The sequence below is a fragment of the Neoarius graeffei genome, chromosome 2 (assembly GCF_027579695.1).
Source record: "Neoarius graeffei isolate fNeoGra1 chromosome 2, fNeoGra1.pri, whole genome shotgun sequence".
In the NCBI taxonomy this organism is placed as follows: Eukaryota; Metazoa; Chordata; class Actinopteri; order Siluriformes; family Ariidae; genus Neoarius; species Neoarius graeffei.
The window spans coordinates 70,104,044-70,122,041 of NC_083570.1; the positions used below are offsets into that span (position 1 = coordinate 70,104,044).

General features: G+C 40.7%; 1 protein-coding gene across 1 annotated transcript in view; it reads right to left on the reverse strand.

Annotated features, from left to right (window-relative positions):
* tmem266 (transmembrane protein 266) overlaps positions 1 to 17,741 on the reverse strand; it is a 63,103-nt gene extending 45,362 nt beyond the window's left edge. Inside the window, exons 1-2 of the mRNA XM_060903319.1 lie at positions 17,722 to 17,741; positions 17,433 to 17,621 (exon numbers count right to left, since the gene is read on the reverse strand). Coding sequence (XP_060759302.1) covers positions 17,433 to 17,621; positions 17,722 to 17,741 — 209 coding nt within the window. The remainder of the gene's footprint in view (positions 1 to 17,432; positions 17,622 to 17,721) is intronic.
* Positions 17,742 to 17,998: the final 257 nt, after the last annotated feature.

Sequence of the window (17,998 nt, forward strand, 5' to 3'; positions counted from 1 at the left end):
AGATGAACAAAATTATTACAATTTTAATGTAGCCAGTTAGTGACATTAATATTTAGGTAATAGTAGCACTGGGTTGTAGCCAATATAAGGTTAAAAAAAAAAATGTTGGAGTTTCACTAACTAACATGTGCCCAGTTCAGCTGGGTTTCCAATAACAGCTTTAGAGGGGGAACAAATATATTGATTACAGAACAGCTGAAAGATCAGCTCATGTTAATAAAAATACATCTGAACATTAGATCAGCAGGACAAAGCCACACCATACTAATGTAAGAATATTTGTTTCAAGACTGATATAGGGCGGCACGGTGGTGTAGTGATTAGCAATGTTGCGTCACAGCAAGAAGGTCCAGGTTCGAGCCCCGTGGCCAGCGAGGGCCTTTCTGTGCGAAGTTTGCATGTTCTCCCCGTGTCCGCGTGGGTTTCCTCCGGGTGCTCCGGTTTCCCCCACAGGCCAAAGACATGCAGGTTAGGTTAACTGGTGACTCTAAATTGACCGTAGGTGTGAATGTGAGTGTGAATGGTTGTCTGTGTCTATGTGTCAGCCCTGTGATGACCTGGCGACTTGTCCAGGGTGTACCCCGCCTTTCGCCCGTAGTCAGCTGGGATAGGCTCCAGCTTGCCTGCGACCCTGTAGAACAGGATAAAGCGGCTAGAGATAATGAGATGAGAAGACTGATATGGATCCAAACAGGTTAATGTACAGTGTTCCACAAACTATTTGTTTAAAAATAAATAAATAAATAAATAAATAAATATTTTATATATATATATATATATATATATATACACGTATATATATATATATATATATATATATATATATATATATATATATATATATATATATATAAAAAGCAAAAAAACAACAGTCAGGATATTATGTGATGTATTTAACAATTATTTAATTTGTTTCAATTAATTTTGATATAATAATCTAAGCAAAAAACGGATCCAAGTACATTTACAGTGTAACATGCACAAGTCTTAAAGAAATGTAATTTTCAGTAAGTACTACTCCTAGTCGCAGTGGCACAGTGGTGTAGTGGTTAGCACTGTCGCCTCACAGCAAGAAGGCCCTGGGTTTGAGCCCAGTGGCCGACGGGGGACTTTCTGTGTGGAGTTTGCATGTTCTCCCCGTGTCCGCGTGGGTTTCCTCCGGGTGCTCCGGTTTCCCCCACAGTCCAAAGACATGCAGGTTAGGTTAACTGGTGACTCTAAATTGACCGTAGGTGTGAATGTGAGTGTGAATGGTTGTCTGTGTCTATGTGTCAGCCCTGTGATGACCTGGCGACTTGTCCAGGGTGTACCCCGCCTTTCGCCCGTAGTCAGCTGGGATAGGCTCCAGCTTGCCTGCGACCCTGTAGAAGGATAAAGCGGCTAGAGATAATGAGATGAGATGAGATGAGATAATGAGATGAGATGAGATGAGATAATAATCTAAGCAAAAAAAGGAGCCAAGTACATTTACAGTGTAACATGCACAAGTCTTAAAGAAATGTAATTTTCAGTAAGTACTACTCCTAGTCGCAGTGGCACGGTGGTGTAGTGGTTAGCACTGTCGCCTCACAGCAAGAAGGCCCTGGGTTTGAGCCCAGTGGCCGATGGGGGACTTTCTGTGTGGAGTTTACATCTTCTCCCTGTGTCTGTGTGGGTTTCCTCCGGGTGCTCCGGTTTCCCCCACAGGCCAAAGACATGCAGGTTAGGTTAATTGGTGGCTCTAAATTGACTGTAGGTGTGAATGTGAGTGTGAATGGTTGTTTGTCTGCGATGACCTGGCGACTTGTCCAGGGTGTACCCCGCCTCTCGCCCATAGTCAGCTGGCATAGGCTCCAGCTTGCCCGCAACCCTGCATAGGATAAGCGGTTACAGATAATGGATGGATGGATGGATAGTACTCCTAGTCTATCCATTGTCTATACAAGACAGACTTCTAACTATCAGTAGAGATTTTAGAACTGACTACATTCACAAAACGAGATAATTTGACTGACCAATCACAGAGTTAACCAACCTGCCAGCAAAAAGTAAGCATATATCACTTACTTGCCACTAATTGCTTCAAGCAGAACTACTAAATAACATTAAAGGGTGGAATTCCATGCACTTTTTTGTTTAAAATGTAGTGATTATATCCTATAAGAAACTAATGCATAGAAGTTGATAGACAGAATGTTCCTGTAAACTTCCAATTTAATTCTGTTGCTACCATCATGAGTTCCATCATCAGTAAAGATTAGTGAGCTTGTTCCATTAGCAGCCATGCAAACCCAAGGCATGACACCTCCACCATGCTTGACTGATGAGGCTGTATGTTTTGGATCATGAGCAGACACTTTCTTTTTCCACACTTTGGCCTTTCCATCACTTTGGTAGAGTTGAATCTCGGTTCCAGAACTTTTGTGCCTCATCTCTGTATTTCTTTGAGAATTCCAATCTGGCCTCATTCTTAGCGCTGATGAGTGTTTTTTTAATGTTGTGGTATGGTTTCTATATTTCTGCTCTCAAAGTCTTCTTTGAATGATGGATTGTGATACTTGGCCGACTTGTTCAATGTCTAGTTATTGGTACACCAGTGGTTTTGTTCTTTTCCAGGTCATTCCAAATTATTTCATTGGCTGGACCCAATGCTTGTGCAATTGCTCTGATTGGTTTCCCCTTTTTTTCTCAGCTTCAAAATGGCTTGCTTTTCTTCCATAGTTAGCTCTCTGGTCTTCATGTTTGTTTATCCTTTTTAACAACAAATGTAATCTTCACAGATGAAACCCAGGATTCAAATAAAGAGCAGAAATTCAGAGCTATTAAGTGTTTAAACAGGCAATTTAAGCAACAAGAAAGACCTGTCAGTCACACATTCCAGTATCTCTGATCACTTGAAAAATGGGTGGGTCCAAACAAACTGTGCCACGTTCTAAGTTGTTTAACACATCTAGGCATAAATATCAAGAAATTAATGCTGTAATTCTGATTTAAAACCCAAATGTCTTCAGCAAAAACAAAGTAATTGGCATTGCCATACCAATACTTTCAGAGAGGACTCTGATACACACCCCCTGATGTCAAGCTCTGCAGCATGCTCTGGTCAGGAAGCCCTTCTGCCAAAACACACCATGAATAACCCAAAGATTGGCATCTTTATGGCTGCACTCAGTTCTGTAAAATCTGTACGCACCCCCTGAAGTTAGATAGAACAGTCATCTTCCCACACAGCCACCCATTGTGACCAACTAAGCTACTTTAAGTAACAGCACCAGACCCCCGACACACACAGCTCTGATGTGGAGCTCCTTTTTTATGGCAATGCAGCACAATGTGGGTGAAGCTTGTTCAGGGTAAGGAATAGGTCTCGGATCAACAAACTTCCAGATATAGCACATTTAATGTTCAATAGGAGCCCTGTGATGATCTGGCGTCTCGTCCAGGGTGTACCCCGCCTCTCACCCATAGTCAGCTGGGATAGGCTCCAGCTTGCCTGCGACCTTGTACAGGATAAGCGGCTACAGATAATGGATGGATGTTCAATAGGATCGTTCAGTTCACACAGACTTTAAAATATAAACCAAGACAGCAAGTGACACTGTGGTATTGCGTTTCTAACACTGAGAATGTGTGTATAAGTGTGCACTATAATTTAAAGCCACTATTAGTTAATAGCAAGTTAGTGCCACAGCTGCAGCAGTGTGAGTTGGCTTTTGTGAAAATGGTCAAGATAAGCTGTGCTTCATGGAGGACACTGCTCGTGTTTGAAAGCTCTAAAAACAATCTGATTGATGAAGTTTGTTAATTTAAAGACAGACAAATCAAAGGTTTGAAATAAAGATAATGCAATTGCACAGCTTATAATCTAATGAAGGATGTGCCACTGTTGGTGTTAAATTTATTTATCTTGATATTACAAAGAACAACTGAACACAGCAGAATGTTGTTTTTGTACAGCTAATTATACAAAAACTTGCTTCAAATTATTTACCCTTTAAATTAATTTCAGGCATATTGATCAGCAGATGACATGCCAGGAAAATATGGTCCAACTTCCCTGAAAGTATTCTGCTTGTCTACTACATTCAGTCATGCAATTACTGTGCAAATACCAAGCATTTTGTACATTCTGGTTTGTATGTGTTCTACAGAAGACTCGTCTAATAAATAAAAAAAATTAAATAAATAAATAAACAAACAGAAGAACAAAAGAAGAAACAAAAATGTCTCAATGTACAACTACACAACTGAAAACATGCAGTATATTCTTCGGGGACAGAGTCTTGGATAAGAACATAGTGTCTAGCTGTAGATGAGCTGACACTTGGAAACGTTACTGTCTGGGCAGCTCAGTCCTATAAATACTAGCTATTATGTTTCTTGTTCAGTAAACCAATTAAAGACTGAAATCCACTGAAGGACATAATAAAGATACTAAAAGATATGCTGCAGCTGATGCAAGACCTACTTCAGGGTTTTAATTCGAACATTTCTGTTTTACTTACATTTTACTAATTTTGTTTTTCTTCTTTGAGACTAAAATTATTAAAAAAAACATTCTTTTACCCATATACAGTATATACATACAATTTACATAAATAGTAAATAATAAAATACAGTAAATAGCCCTATTCAACAACTGTAGTAATCCATATTATGTCAAGAACTGCTCAACTAAGTAAAGAGAAACAACATCCATCATTACTTTAAGACACAAAGTGTCTTTTAATTAATAAAAAGAAAGAAAATCTGTTGAAATAGAAGGTGTGTCTCCAAACTTTTGACTGGTACTATATGTCATGGTCAGATTCATGGTGTATCTAAAACCTATCCTGTGAGTACTCAGTGCAAGGCACAAATACATTTGAGGCCAAAAGTTTATGTACATCTTTTGGCAAGCTAGTTAGAGCATCTAGATATGGAAGAAAATTGATTCTTTTAAATCCAAAGAACACCATCATACATTTGAAGCATGGGAGTGGCAGCATCATGTGGTGGTGTTCTTTTGATGGAAGATAGATTGATACCCTGTAGAAAATAGATAGTAATCATGAGGAAGGAGGCTCATCTAGAAATACTAAAGCAAAATTTCAAGACATCACCCAGAAAGTTAAAACTTGGCTGCAACTCAGTCTTTCACCAGCATGCCTAAATACACCTCCACATTTGTAACAAAATGGCTTAAAGACAATAAAGTGAAAGAAATAAATTGAAAGTGGCCATTACAAAGCCCTCACCCGAATCCTATAGATTATTTGTGGAACTGGAACAAACAAACAAGCAAACAAACAAACCCATCTAAAAATCTAAGTTAAGCCAGTTCTGTCAGGATGAATGGACAAATAAATTCCAGCAAAGTATTGTGAGAAGGTGTTTGATTGAAGTTAAACAATTAAAAAGCATTTCCACCACATATCAACAAAGTGTCAACTTCTGAGCCACTTAAAGTCTGATATAGTAAATAAAAAAAAAATCTGTCTCTTAACTATTATTTTGAAATGACCTCTTATGGAAATAAAGTAGATCCCCTAATTGTCTTAACCCAGGAAATGTATAACATCAAATGTGTGGTGGTGTGAAAAATTGAGTTTGAATGTCTGGAGCTTAGGTGTATAACTTTTGGCTTCAACTGTGTACCCTAAATGGGATACCAGTCCATCACAGAGGACTGAAGGCCTCTGCATGCTCTTGCGACAAGGCTTTCGCAGATAGCTTTTCGCAGACAGTTGTAATTTATCGTTGAGCGGGGAGTAATAGGCGTGCGCGATGTTATTCACCGCCACAACGCAAGGGGGCGCGAAGTCGCGAAATCGCTAGGAGTAGTTGGTAGGTGTGGTTAGTGGAGTGTTTATCCTCCGGTTACTTATAATGACTAGAACTGGAGTCGTATAGATGTACGTACTTCCTCACTTCCTCGATCAACCGCTCTTCGTGCTGCTCCATCTTCGCTCGTGTTTTTAAAAATGGCGGTCGTGAAAACAAACCAAACCGGGAAAGTAGGGAAGCGGAAGTGCGTGTACAGCGGATATAGAGTGGACCAATCAGAGCCCTCTTGTCTGCGACGTTGTCTGCGAGGCTGTCTGCGGTGGTCACAATTTTTGGGAGATGCGCGCAGAGTGTCTGCGAGGGGGGGGGCTTCGCAGACGCCATCTGCGACGCCATCTGCGAGGACTGGGTTGTCAGCATAAATTGGCCTTAACAGATACCCTGTCCACACTAGGGATTTTGTACCGATACGATACTACTTTCGTACCGCAACACCTGTCCACACTAGCAACTATACCGGTACTGTAGCGGTATAACTGTATCGGTATGAAACCCACAAATGTATGGGTTTCGTACCGGTACAGTATCGGTACTGTAGCGCTTCGCGTAGTGTGGACAGATGAAGCGGTTCTGTATTGATACAAATATAATGCGCATACGCAAAGTCACACACCTCAATCGATGTCTTCGCTGAATAAAATAGTGAAGAACGGAGATTCGTTTTCTTTGTTTCTTTCTCGACTGCCTCGCGCGTTTTATACGATTTGACTGAATAAATGACCACCAGAAATACAGACTGTACACTGACAACAAAAAGCACACACACGTTGTTTCATCCGCCATATTCTCGGAAGGAAGTTACTCAGTAACCACGGAAACATTTCGCGCACGCGCATTTCAACTACCGTCAAAGAAAAACGCAAACATTTCTCGCTAGTTTGGACAGATGCACTAAACTGTACCGGTATACTTTGTATCGATACAGTTATACCACTATCGTACCGGTATATATGTGAACACAGCAAAAGGTAATGTATATAAACACACACACACACACACACACACACACACACACACACACACACACACACACACACACACACACACGTCTAGATTTGGAGTTGATTATCTCAAAGATGGGGCGGCATGGTGGTGTAGTGGTTAGCACTGTTGCCTCACAGCAAGTAGGTCTTGGGTTTGAGCCCCGTGGCCGGCGAGGGCCTTTCTGTGTGGAGTTTGCATGTTCTCCCCGTGTCCGCGTGGGTTTCCTCCGGGTGCTCCGGTTTCCCCCACAGTCCAAAGACATGCAGGTTAGGGTAACTGGTGACTCTAAATTGACTGTAGGTGTGAATGTGAGTGTGAATGGTTGCTTGTCTCTGTGTCTCAGCCCTGTGATGACCTGGTGACTTGTCCAGGGTGTACCCCGCCTCTCGCCCATAGTCAGCTGGGATAGGCTCCAGCTCGCCTGTGACCCTGCACAAGATAAGCGGCTACAGATAATGGATGGATGGATGGATGGATGGATGGATGGATGGATGGATGGATGGATATCTCAAAGATGGACTAAGAAGCTGTTCACAGAGGAGACAAAGCAATAACAAAATAAAAAATGCTTTCGTAAGGTTAAGCTAGTTGTATACTTTAAACAATGAAATAATTAAAATGATGATTTTTGCTAAACAGCCAGTTGTTGGTTTACTCAAAAAGAACTCTTTGTACATCTTTCTAGAGTGGGCTGCACTGTTACAGGATGCTTAGAAAGGACTGTGAGCTGCTCAGACTTCATAACATTGCAGTGTTGCCAGGCCAGTTTTTCCTTGGACTGTTTTCCTTGAAGATGTTTGTGATACTGCTTCTACAACTGTAAGCATACACAAACCAAGAAATCAAGGGGTATCACAACAAAAGATGTAATGATTTGAAGAAGAGAGTCGATTTTATGCAAATTCGAGTTCTTGTTACAAGTCTCTGAACAGAAGTCCAAGTCAAGTCAACCCTAATTGAGACATCAGTCCATCACAGGAAAACACACACACACACACACACACACACACACACACACACACACACACACACACAAAAAAAAAAAAAAAAAAGAAGCTATTCATAGAGGAGATAAGAAATGATAAAGTGAGAAATGAAAAAGGTCTTACTCAGGTTAAACGGGAGGAATACTACTTCATACAATGAAAGATCTAAATGAAAAAGAACCTCTGCCAAACAAGCAGTTGTCGGTTTACTCAAAAAGAACTCTGAGTATGGTTTAGAGAGGGCTATAAGCTGACCAGACTTCATAAAGTTGCAGTGTTTCCAGATGCACATGTTCCTGAATTGAAGTCTGAGTCAAGTGTAACTATTTAGTCATGCACTTTAGATAACACTCAAATTTGCAGGTATTTGGGGACATTTTACTGCACATAAGTAAAACACTGATATATTATTTCTCGTGAAAGCACCAGAGTGCATACTGTGCAGGGTACAGCTTTACTGCTGTTTAATGTCAGAAACTCTATGCACGATATGTCACAAAAGATGACTTTTTTCATAATTTGAATGTGTGTAGTACACGTTATACAACAACAACAACATACTATAACTTAATTTGTTAGATACTGAGCTAGACAGATAATACACTTATTATCCAAGCTAATCAACAATTCTGGGTGTGTTTTATTGTGTCTTACAGTGGTGCTTGAAAGTTTGTGAACCCTTTAGAATTTTCTATATTTCTGCATAAATATGACCTAAAACATCATCAGATTTTCACACAAGTCCTAAAAGTAGATAAAGAGAACACAGTTAAACAAATGAGACAAAAATATTACACTTGGTCATTTATTTATTGAGGAAAATGATCCAATATTACATATCTGTGAGTGGCAAAAGTATGTGAACCTTTGCTTTCAGTATCTGGTGTGACCCCCTTGTGCAGCAATAACTGCAACTAAACGTTTCTGGTAACTGTTGATCAGTCCTGCACACCGGCTTGGAGGAATTTTAGCCCATTCCTCCATACAGAACAGCTTCAACTCTGGGATGTTGGTGGGTTTCCTCACATGAACTGCTCGCTTCAGGTCCTTCCACAACATTTCGATTGGATTAAGGTCAGGACTTTGACTTGGTCATTCCAAAACATTAACTTTATTCTTCTTTAACCATTCTTTGGTAGAACGACTTGTGTGCTTAGGGTCGTTGTCTTGCTGCATGACCCACCTTCTCTTGAGATTCAGTTCATGAACAGATGTCCTGGAACAGATGTCCAGTTCGCTGGTATAATTCAGAATTCATTGTTCCATCAATGATGGAAAGCTGTCCTAGCCAAGATGCAGCAAAACAGGCCCAAACCATGACACTACCACCACCATGTTTCACAGATGGGATAAGGTTCTTATGCTGGAATGCAGGGTTTTCCTTTCTCCAAACATAACACTTCTCATTTAAACCAAAAAGTTCTATTTTGGTCTCATCTGTCTACCAAACATTTTTCCAATAGCCTTCTGGCTTGTCCACGTGATCTTTAGCAAACTGCAGACGAGCATCAATGTTCTTTTTGGAGAGCAGTGGCTTTCTCCTTGCAAACCTGCCATGCACACCATTGTTGTTCAGTGTTCTCCTGATGGTGGACTCATGAACATTAACCAATGTGAGAGAGGCCTTCAGTTGCTTAGAAGTTACCTTGGGGTCCTTTGTGACCTCGCTGACTATTACACGCCTTGCTCTTGGAGTGATCTTTGTTGGTCGACCACTCCTGGGGAGGGTAACAATGGTCTTGAATTTCCTCCATTTGCACACAATCTGTCTGACTGTGGATTGGTGGAGTCCAAACCTCTTTAGAGATGGTTTTGTAACCTTTTCCAGCCTGATGAGCATCAACAACACTTTTTCTGAGGTCCTCAGAAATCTCCTTTGTTCGTGCCATGATACACTTCCACAAACTTGTGTTGTGAAGATCAGACTTTGATAGATCCCTGTTCTTTAAATAAAACAGGGTGCCCACTCACACCTGAAAACACCTGACTCTAATTTCACCTTCAAATTAACTGCTAATCCTAGAGGTTCACATACTGTTGCCACTCACAGATATGCAATATTGGATCATTTTCCTCAATAAATAAATGAACAAGTATAATATTTTTGTCTCATTTGTTTAATTGGGTTCTCTTTACCTACTTTTAGGACTTTTTTAGGAAAATTCAAAAGGGTTCACAAACTTTCAAGCACCACTGTATATAAATGTTAGTTTGGCGATGTCTTTTATTTAGGTGATACATATCAATATACACTAATGGTACATAAGATATGTATGCAAATTTGACATTAGAATGCTATGTTACATGATAGCAATTACCTTACAGTTCTGGTCAATGACACATTATGATTTAAATTACAGGTAAAAGCATAGCTAATTAATTGACAAAATGACATTTTGCATAGATATTGAGGGCTTTATTTCTTCATGCTGAATAAATATGCAATGTCTATTTTTGAAACATGGCTGTGGACACACAGTATAATATTTACTATTCTTTACTGGTTGATTTTTAAGATCCCCCCAGTTTTTCATCTTTACTTCCTGTGCACGGTTTGTCTTAATTTCCTGTCCCAAATGCCTCATAACTTGTACCTTGCTATAAAATGTAAAATGTCATGAGATAATGTAATAAGCTTAACTGAATGTCAATGCATGATTGAGACCCTTAAAGGTAGACCACCTTTCAGATTTTTCAGGTTTAGGTCATAAAAAGAATTTTCCCTGACACTCAATTATTTTTGCTTAGTGGACCGAAAGCTACTGAATTCGAATCACAGACTTACAATTTTATTAGTTTTTAAAAAAAAATAGAACAATTAATGAATTTAGGGTCACGTGGCCCTAAATTCTCCGCTATTTTTTCTTGCTTCACCATGACCCAATTCAAGATAATACCGTACGTCATGCATCATGTGGTGGGCTTTCCCCATTCATGCAAGACATTGTGGGATACAAATTTGAAACAGGAGAGAACAATGGCGGATGTGAGTGTGCAAATGAAATGTGAAAGACTGACTACAGTAATGGAAAGCGAGAAAAAAAGACGTTATGTTGCGAAGGAAAGGAAACGCAGGACCAAACTAATAAATATTGGCGGTCAGCGAGCACCTCGGTGTGATCAGCTGTTCGTTTAGCGACATAATGATGTAACTGGTAAATCTGTAGATGGGAGTAATGCAACACTGGATGCCAGCTTCCGTAAAACCCAAAAGAAGAAGAAAAGGAAGAGGGTAAACCTGCGCATGCGCACACGGACTTCCTCTGTGTGCTTGACTGAACAAAGCGAACAATTTCATGCACATTATTTGCTAGAGAATCCCCTCAAATGAAATAACTTCCCAATCACGGAATGACCTGTTTATTTTTAGATATTACAAAAATAAACAGGGGTGGCATGGTGGTGTAGTGGTTAGCGCTGTCGCCTCACAGCAAGAAGGACCGGGTTCGAGCCCCGTGGCCGGCGAGGGCCTTTCTGTGCGGAGTTTGCATGTTCTCCCCGTGTCCGCGTGGGTTTCCTCCGGGTGCTCCGGTTTCCCCCACAGTCCAAAGACATGCAGGTTAGGTTAACTGGTGACTCTAAATTGACCGTAGGTGTGAATGTGAGTGTGAATGGTTGTCTGTGCCTATGTGTCAGCCCTGTGATGACCTGGCGACTTGTCCAGGGTGTACCCCGCCTTTCGCCTGTAGTCAGCTGGGATAGGCTCCAGCTTGCCTGCGACCCTGTAGAACAGGATAAAGCGGCTAGAGATAATGAGATGAGATGAGATGAGATGAGATGAGACAAAAATAAACATATATCACAATGATCAAATTTCAGAGGGAACCAAATTTCACCGATTTTATGAAGTCAAAGGCTATTTACTTTTAAGGGAGAGTTTCATCTCATCTCATTATCTCTAGCCGCTTTATCCTTCTACAGGGTCGCAGGCAAGCTGGAGCCTATCCCAGCTGACTACGGGCGAAAGGCGGGGTACACCCTGGACAAGTCGCCAGGTCATCACAGGGCTGACACATAGACACAGACAACCATTCACACTCACATTCACACCTACGGTCAATTTAGAGTCACCAGTTAACCTAACCTGCATGTCTTTGGACTGTGGGGGAAACCGGAGGACCCGGAGGAAACCCACGCGGACACGGGGAGAACATGCAAACTCCACACAGAAAGGCCCTCGCCGGCCACGGGGCTCGAACCCAGTACCTTCTTGCTGTGAGGCGACAGCGCTAACCACTACACCACCGTGCCGCCCAAGGGAGAGTTTGTGAATTATTTTTGTTTTAAGATTAAAACAGCTCATATTAGGGTCTGAATATTTGTCAGCTGTGATTTGCTCTGTGTGTGTGTGTGTGTGTGTGTGTGTATGCTGCATCCAGCCACTTTTAAATGCTCACTGGTGGTGTAGCTAAATTTGTTTAGGAATAAATTAATAAAAAAGTATTATAACATTTGACATGCTTTCATACTGTTAATAAACCCTGCATTTGTATTATATTTAACTCACAAGAGGCACAGCTACTATGAAACTGTAAAGTATAACAAAGTTAAATAATAATTATGCAGAATAAAGTTAATTATTCTATCCACATTCACTGGATATGAGCAATCGCGTGCTCTGATTGGCTATTACTAGGATATTAGCTCATATACCGTGAGTAGAGAAAAACAAAATGGCAGTGTGTATTGCTGAACCAACCGAGGACAAAATAAAAACTCTACTTGAAAACAAAACCCCAAAAAATAAAAAAGGCAACAAAATATGGAATAAAAGTATTTGATGTTAAGAACGTATCTTTTTTATTTTTCAAGAATTATTATAGCATTTTTCACAAATTGCGACTATCATTTTGCCAGTTTGTTTACATTCTAAGTGGAAATGATTTTGTCAGACGTTTTGTATAAAGTTGTTATTTACTGAATTTGCAAAAAATAAAAATAAAAATGCTCTGTTTCTCAAAATCCAGTGAATGTGGATAAAATAAAACAGTTATTCCAGTCAATCTCATCGTACATGGCTTATAGCCAACTCTGCACTACACGCCTCATCGGCTATCAGCTCATGTATGACTCAATTTCGTGGAATAACTGTTAAATGTAATATTTCTGTATTGCTGTTATTATAGTGCCATTGGGTTTTATGTGGTATTTGACTTACCAGTAAATTATTTTACCAGCAGTTCAACCATCAGGTACAGGACAATGTTAGTTTGTGACCACACACACACACACACACACACACACACACACACACCTAGGAGTGTTCATAGGCCATCTGGTCTTGTGCACGTGCGCGCACACACACACACACACACACACACACACACACACACACACACACACACACACACACACACACACACACACACACACACACACAGAGAGATAGGTGTGGCCTGTGGATGCTGTGACGCTTGCCATAATTAAGCTTATGGTGTTTGTCTACTTCCCCAGCATGAAGCAGAGCACTGCTCAGTGCCCGTCCAGCATGACTCACACTGCCCAAACCGGACAGCACAGACCAAAAGGCCAACAACTGAGTGCATAACCCTCACACTGAAAGAGTGTCACAGACTCACTATACTCAACACATCATGGGTAAAAGAGGTGTAAAAGAGTCACAGGTTTAGTCTGTAAAATTCACATTCTACATTCTATATTGCTGTAATTCATTGTATTAGTGACAGAACATTAAAACCATGTCTAGAAAATCAGATGCTGCATACAGACAGAGGATTTATACTAGTAATGCCAATTTGGGATTCATTATAATAATAAAAATCTGTGTTGCAAGTAAAGGTCAAATGCTTCAATTTGAAAGTAGATCTCACTGAAATACTCACTGAAATCCATCCATCCATTGTCTATATCACTTGTCCATCAGGGTTGTGGGGGAAGCTGGAACCAATCCCAGCTGACTTCGGATGACAGGCGGGGTACACCTTGGGCCAGTCAACAAACTATTGCAAGGCTAACACGGAGACCAGCAACCATTCACACTCACACCTATGGGCAATTTAGTTGATCTATTCTGCGTGTCTTTAGACTGTGGGAGGAAACCGGAGCACCCAGAGAAAACCCATGAAGGCTCGAGGAGAACATGCAAACTCCACACAGGAAGGCCCTTGCTTGTTGTGAGGCGACAGTGCTAACCACTGCACCACCATGCTGCCTCACTGAAATTCAATAAAATGTAATTCATAGAAGTTGTCAATTTATGTTTTTTTTTTTTAAATATAACTGTTGTGATCTATATGTAAATCTTTCTTTCAGTTGCACACTAGGTAAACTGGGCAGTTGAAGCTTAGAAAAAAAAAATCACCTGGTCTATTTCCAGTCTTTAGCTGTCCGGTTTGAGTGAATCTGTGCTCATGATAGCCTCAGATTCTTGTTCGTGACTGACAGGAACAGAACCTGATGTGGTCTTCTGCTGTTTTAGCTCATTCGCCTCAAGGGCTGATGTGTTGTGCATTCTGAGATGCTTTTCTGCTCACCACAGTTGTAAAGAGTGCTTATTTGAGTAACTATATACTTCATGTCAGCTCAGACTAGTCTGGTCATTCTCCTCATCAACATGGTGTTTCAGCCTGCAGACCGTCCCCTCACAGATTGCTTTTTTTTTTGCACCATTCTGTGTAAACTCTAGAGACTGTTGTGCATGGAATTTTATTCATGTCTTTAATCAAAAACATGGTATTTCGATTTGAGAGCAGTGTTTATTCATTTTACGTTCAGATTTTGCAATGTTTTCCCCCTCTCTCTCAAACAGTCCCTGCTCGTGTGCAAATTTGCTCTGCTCCTGCTCAAAAAACCTGCCCTCTCTCAAATAGCCTCTGCTCGCTCTCAGACTGCTTTTGATGAAATGACCCTATCAAAATTCACCAACAAATAGAATGGAAGGTATAACGTTGGCCAATGAAACTGTTACTGCCTCCATGGGTGTGTTCGCTGTACTTGCCAGCGAAACATACCAGGAAACCAATGTGCTATGGGGCTACTATATGAAGCTATTATAGTAAAAATATATGAACACTAATAAATGTATTAACTCCATATGTATTAAGTCCAACAAGAAAACAAGTGAAGTACATAGTATAACAGTAATAAGGCCCTGGATGGCAGGAGTGGATGGACCTGATTAAACAGTAACCCATCCGTAAGTAAAGCGAACGCACCCTAGGAGGCAGTGATGATTTCATTAGTCAATGTCATACCTTGTATTATAGTGCCAAAATCTGAGAGAGAGCACAGAAATGTGTGAGGAGAAGATTAACGAGTGCACAAAAGCAGTCTGAGTGGGAGCAGGGGATATTTGAGAGAGAGCGGGGAAAACATTGCAAAATCTGAATGTGAAATGAATAAACACTGCTCCCAAATTGAAAGACCACGCTCTTGATTAAAGATGTGACATCACATTTCCAATGGCAATGCGTGGCGGCCATGTTTAAGGTCAACCTTTGATTCAAATACAATGAAGTAGTGAGGAAAGGATGTAAACATGGTCAATTTTTGCTCAGTTTTCGGTTGTTCAAACTGCTCAAACCGCAATAAAAAGGCTTATTTCTGCATTTCTAGTGTAATATTGCATCAGGCAGAGAAAACTACAGAAATTTCTATGAAAAGAAGACATCAGTGGCTGGTGAATCTAAATTGTAAGGAACGGACGCCATCAAAGTACAGTCGGGTCTGCTCTGATCATTTTCACTCAGGCTTGACCTATTTTTATAGTTGTTTTAACTATGATATAGTATAAGAGTCAAAATCAGCTTATTTTGCTGGGGTTTATTTCGTGAAAGTATAGTAAGATGAGCTCAATATTCACAGCATAATGATGCTCGTTATTCTAACCCTAGGAAGTAAATTTAAAGATATATATACATGACTTTGGGCGGCACGGTGGTGTAGTGGTTAGCGCTGTCGCCTCACAGCAAGAAGGTCCTGGGTTCGAGCCCCGGGGCCGGCGAGGGCCTTTCTGTGTGGAGTTTGCATGTTCTCCCCGTGTCCGTGTGGGTTTCCTCCGGGTGCTCCGGTTTCCCCCACAGTCCAAAGACATGCAGGTTAGGTTAACTGGTGACTCTAAATTGACCGTAGGTGTGAATGTGAGTGTGAATGGTTGTCTGTGTCTATGTGTCAGCCCTGTGATGACCTGGCGACTTGTCCAGGGTGTACCCCGCCTTTCGCCCGTAGTCAGCTGGGATAGGCTCCAGCTTGCCTGCGACCCTGTAGAAGGATAAAGCGGCTAGAGATAATGAGATGAATGAGATATACATGACTTTTTCACACCAATTACTCCTAAATATTTTTTCATAAACTACTTCGAATTTGTCATTTAAGTATCCAAAATAGTTTTCACAGAGAAATTGTTTCAATATGATCCAAACTACTGTGAATCAAAACTGAAAACCGCCATGATACGAGCAAACCGAAGTTACAGACAAAATACGAGTACACTTACTCATCCGATGATGATTGTTAAATTCTTCTCTGGAACTTTTTTTAACACGGATTTCTCTCACCCATCCACACAGAACTTGATTGTCTGCTTCTAAGCTTTTATAAGCTCAAAATTCATCCATGGAGTAGGAGCTTTTTTTAAGGACCAGATAAGACATGATGCCCAAGAATGAAATGGCTGGATATTTGTCAATTATATTTGTCAATTTCTCTGCACCATTGATTATTAGGCAGCTCATAAGGGTCGATGTTGTCTATTCTTGCTATTTTTCCCCCTGATATCGTTGCTTAGCTTTTGAATCTAGTGATCTAGTGATGATATATATGATTTCTTCCGGGACATGACTTAAACTCCTTCATCCAGCTGTCAGAACTGACCTTAAACATGGCAGCCGAAAGGGTTGCCAAGGGATACGTGACATCAATGAAAAACCTCTATACAACGGCAGATTTAAAATTCTCAGGAGATTGATAAATACAGTTTTGATGGAAATTGAACAGTTTCTTGATTTTTCACACAATTCCACACCTAGCCAGCAAGTTGCTGAAAATTTTTCTTTAATGTATTTTACGTTGAAGAGTGGGTGATATTGCAATGCATTTCACTGTCCATATTCAGGCTAAGAAAACAATGAATGACATTGTTTCTCAGCTCAATATTAGTGAGATCATGTTCTGATACATTATGACAAACATCCTGCTGGAGTTTCTCTTTGGTGCTCATTGAAACTAAGATTATGATCAGTCTAATACTATGCACAAAGACTGAAGTGTGGTTTATATAACAATCAGTTGTTTTATCTCACATCTAAGCAAACATTCAATAAATTCCAGGAATACCATGTCAAAGTCAGTATCGTTGATCTGAGTATGAACTGCTTAGTATGTTGTTCCTCCTGATTTTTTGGATGGTTTGTCTTTTAATAGGTTCTGAATAGGCCTAACTGCTACAACCTAAAATGTGTGGTAAATGTTATTGGAAAATTAAAAATTTACATTCAGTTTTTATGTTCAACACGAACCCTATAAGCCATAGAAAAGGCCTACTGTAAATCCTAACCAGTGCGCAGTGGTTTAGCACAATGATCACATGAAGTCACTTTGGCATCTTCATTGCCAGTGGTTTTGTGAATTTATTACAATAATACAGGTGTGTGTGTGTAATGTAAGATGTATGGTGATGGGTATAAGATATTCTCCTACCCTTCTCTATTTTCTTCTTCATCCAGGTTGGAGATGAGCTGAGAGCCAGCCAGTGAGATGTCGAGCGCAGCCAGAGGGAGATCTCGGTAAGTAAAGCTGACCAGCTGCACTGGAGCCATGCACTGACCTTCATCCTCCACCTGCTGGGAGATCACTTCCAGGTCGGGTGCTGCGGATGGCTGAGAGGGCCTGCACACACAGGGGGCTCAGTCACACAACGGACTGCTGGAAAAGAGCGCTGAACCATCTCACACTTGTCCTCCAAAGATGAAACCAGAGACCTACTGACCTGAGCAGCCATGACCACATAAGTCATCAAACACCCTCCAATGCACCAAAGCATATACTGTATGTTTTAAACACATGATTACAAGGATAATAATTTCTTACTAAGAATGGAACAACAGAAAGACCAGTGTGTTGCTATGATGTCCATATAATAAGCTCAGTAAAAGGGGGAAAAAACCCCTGTTAATTTGAACATGTCCACCATCAGAGTGGAAGATTTCAGACAGGACACAAACACTGCATGAGTAAAAGCAGCAGTACGCCAATGTATCATCACT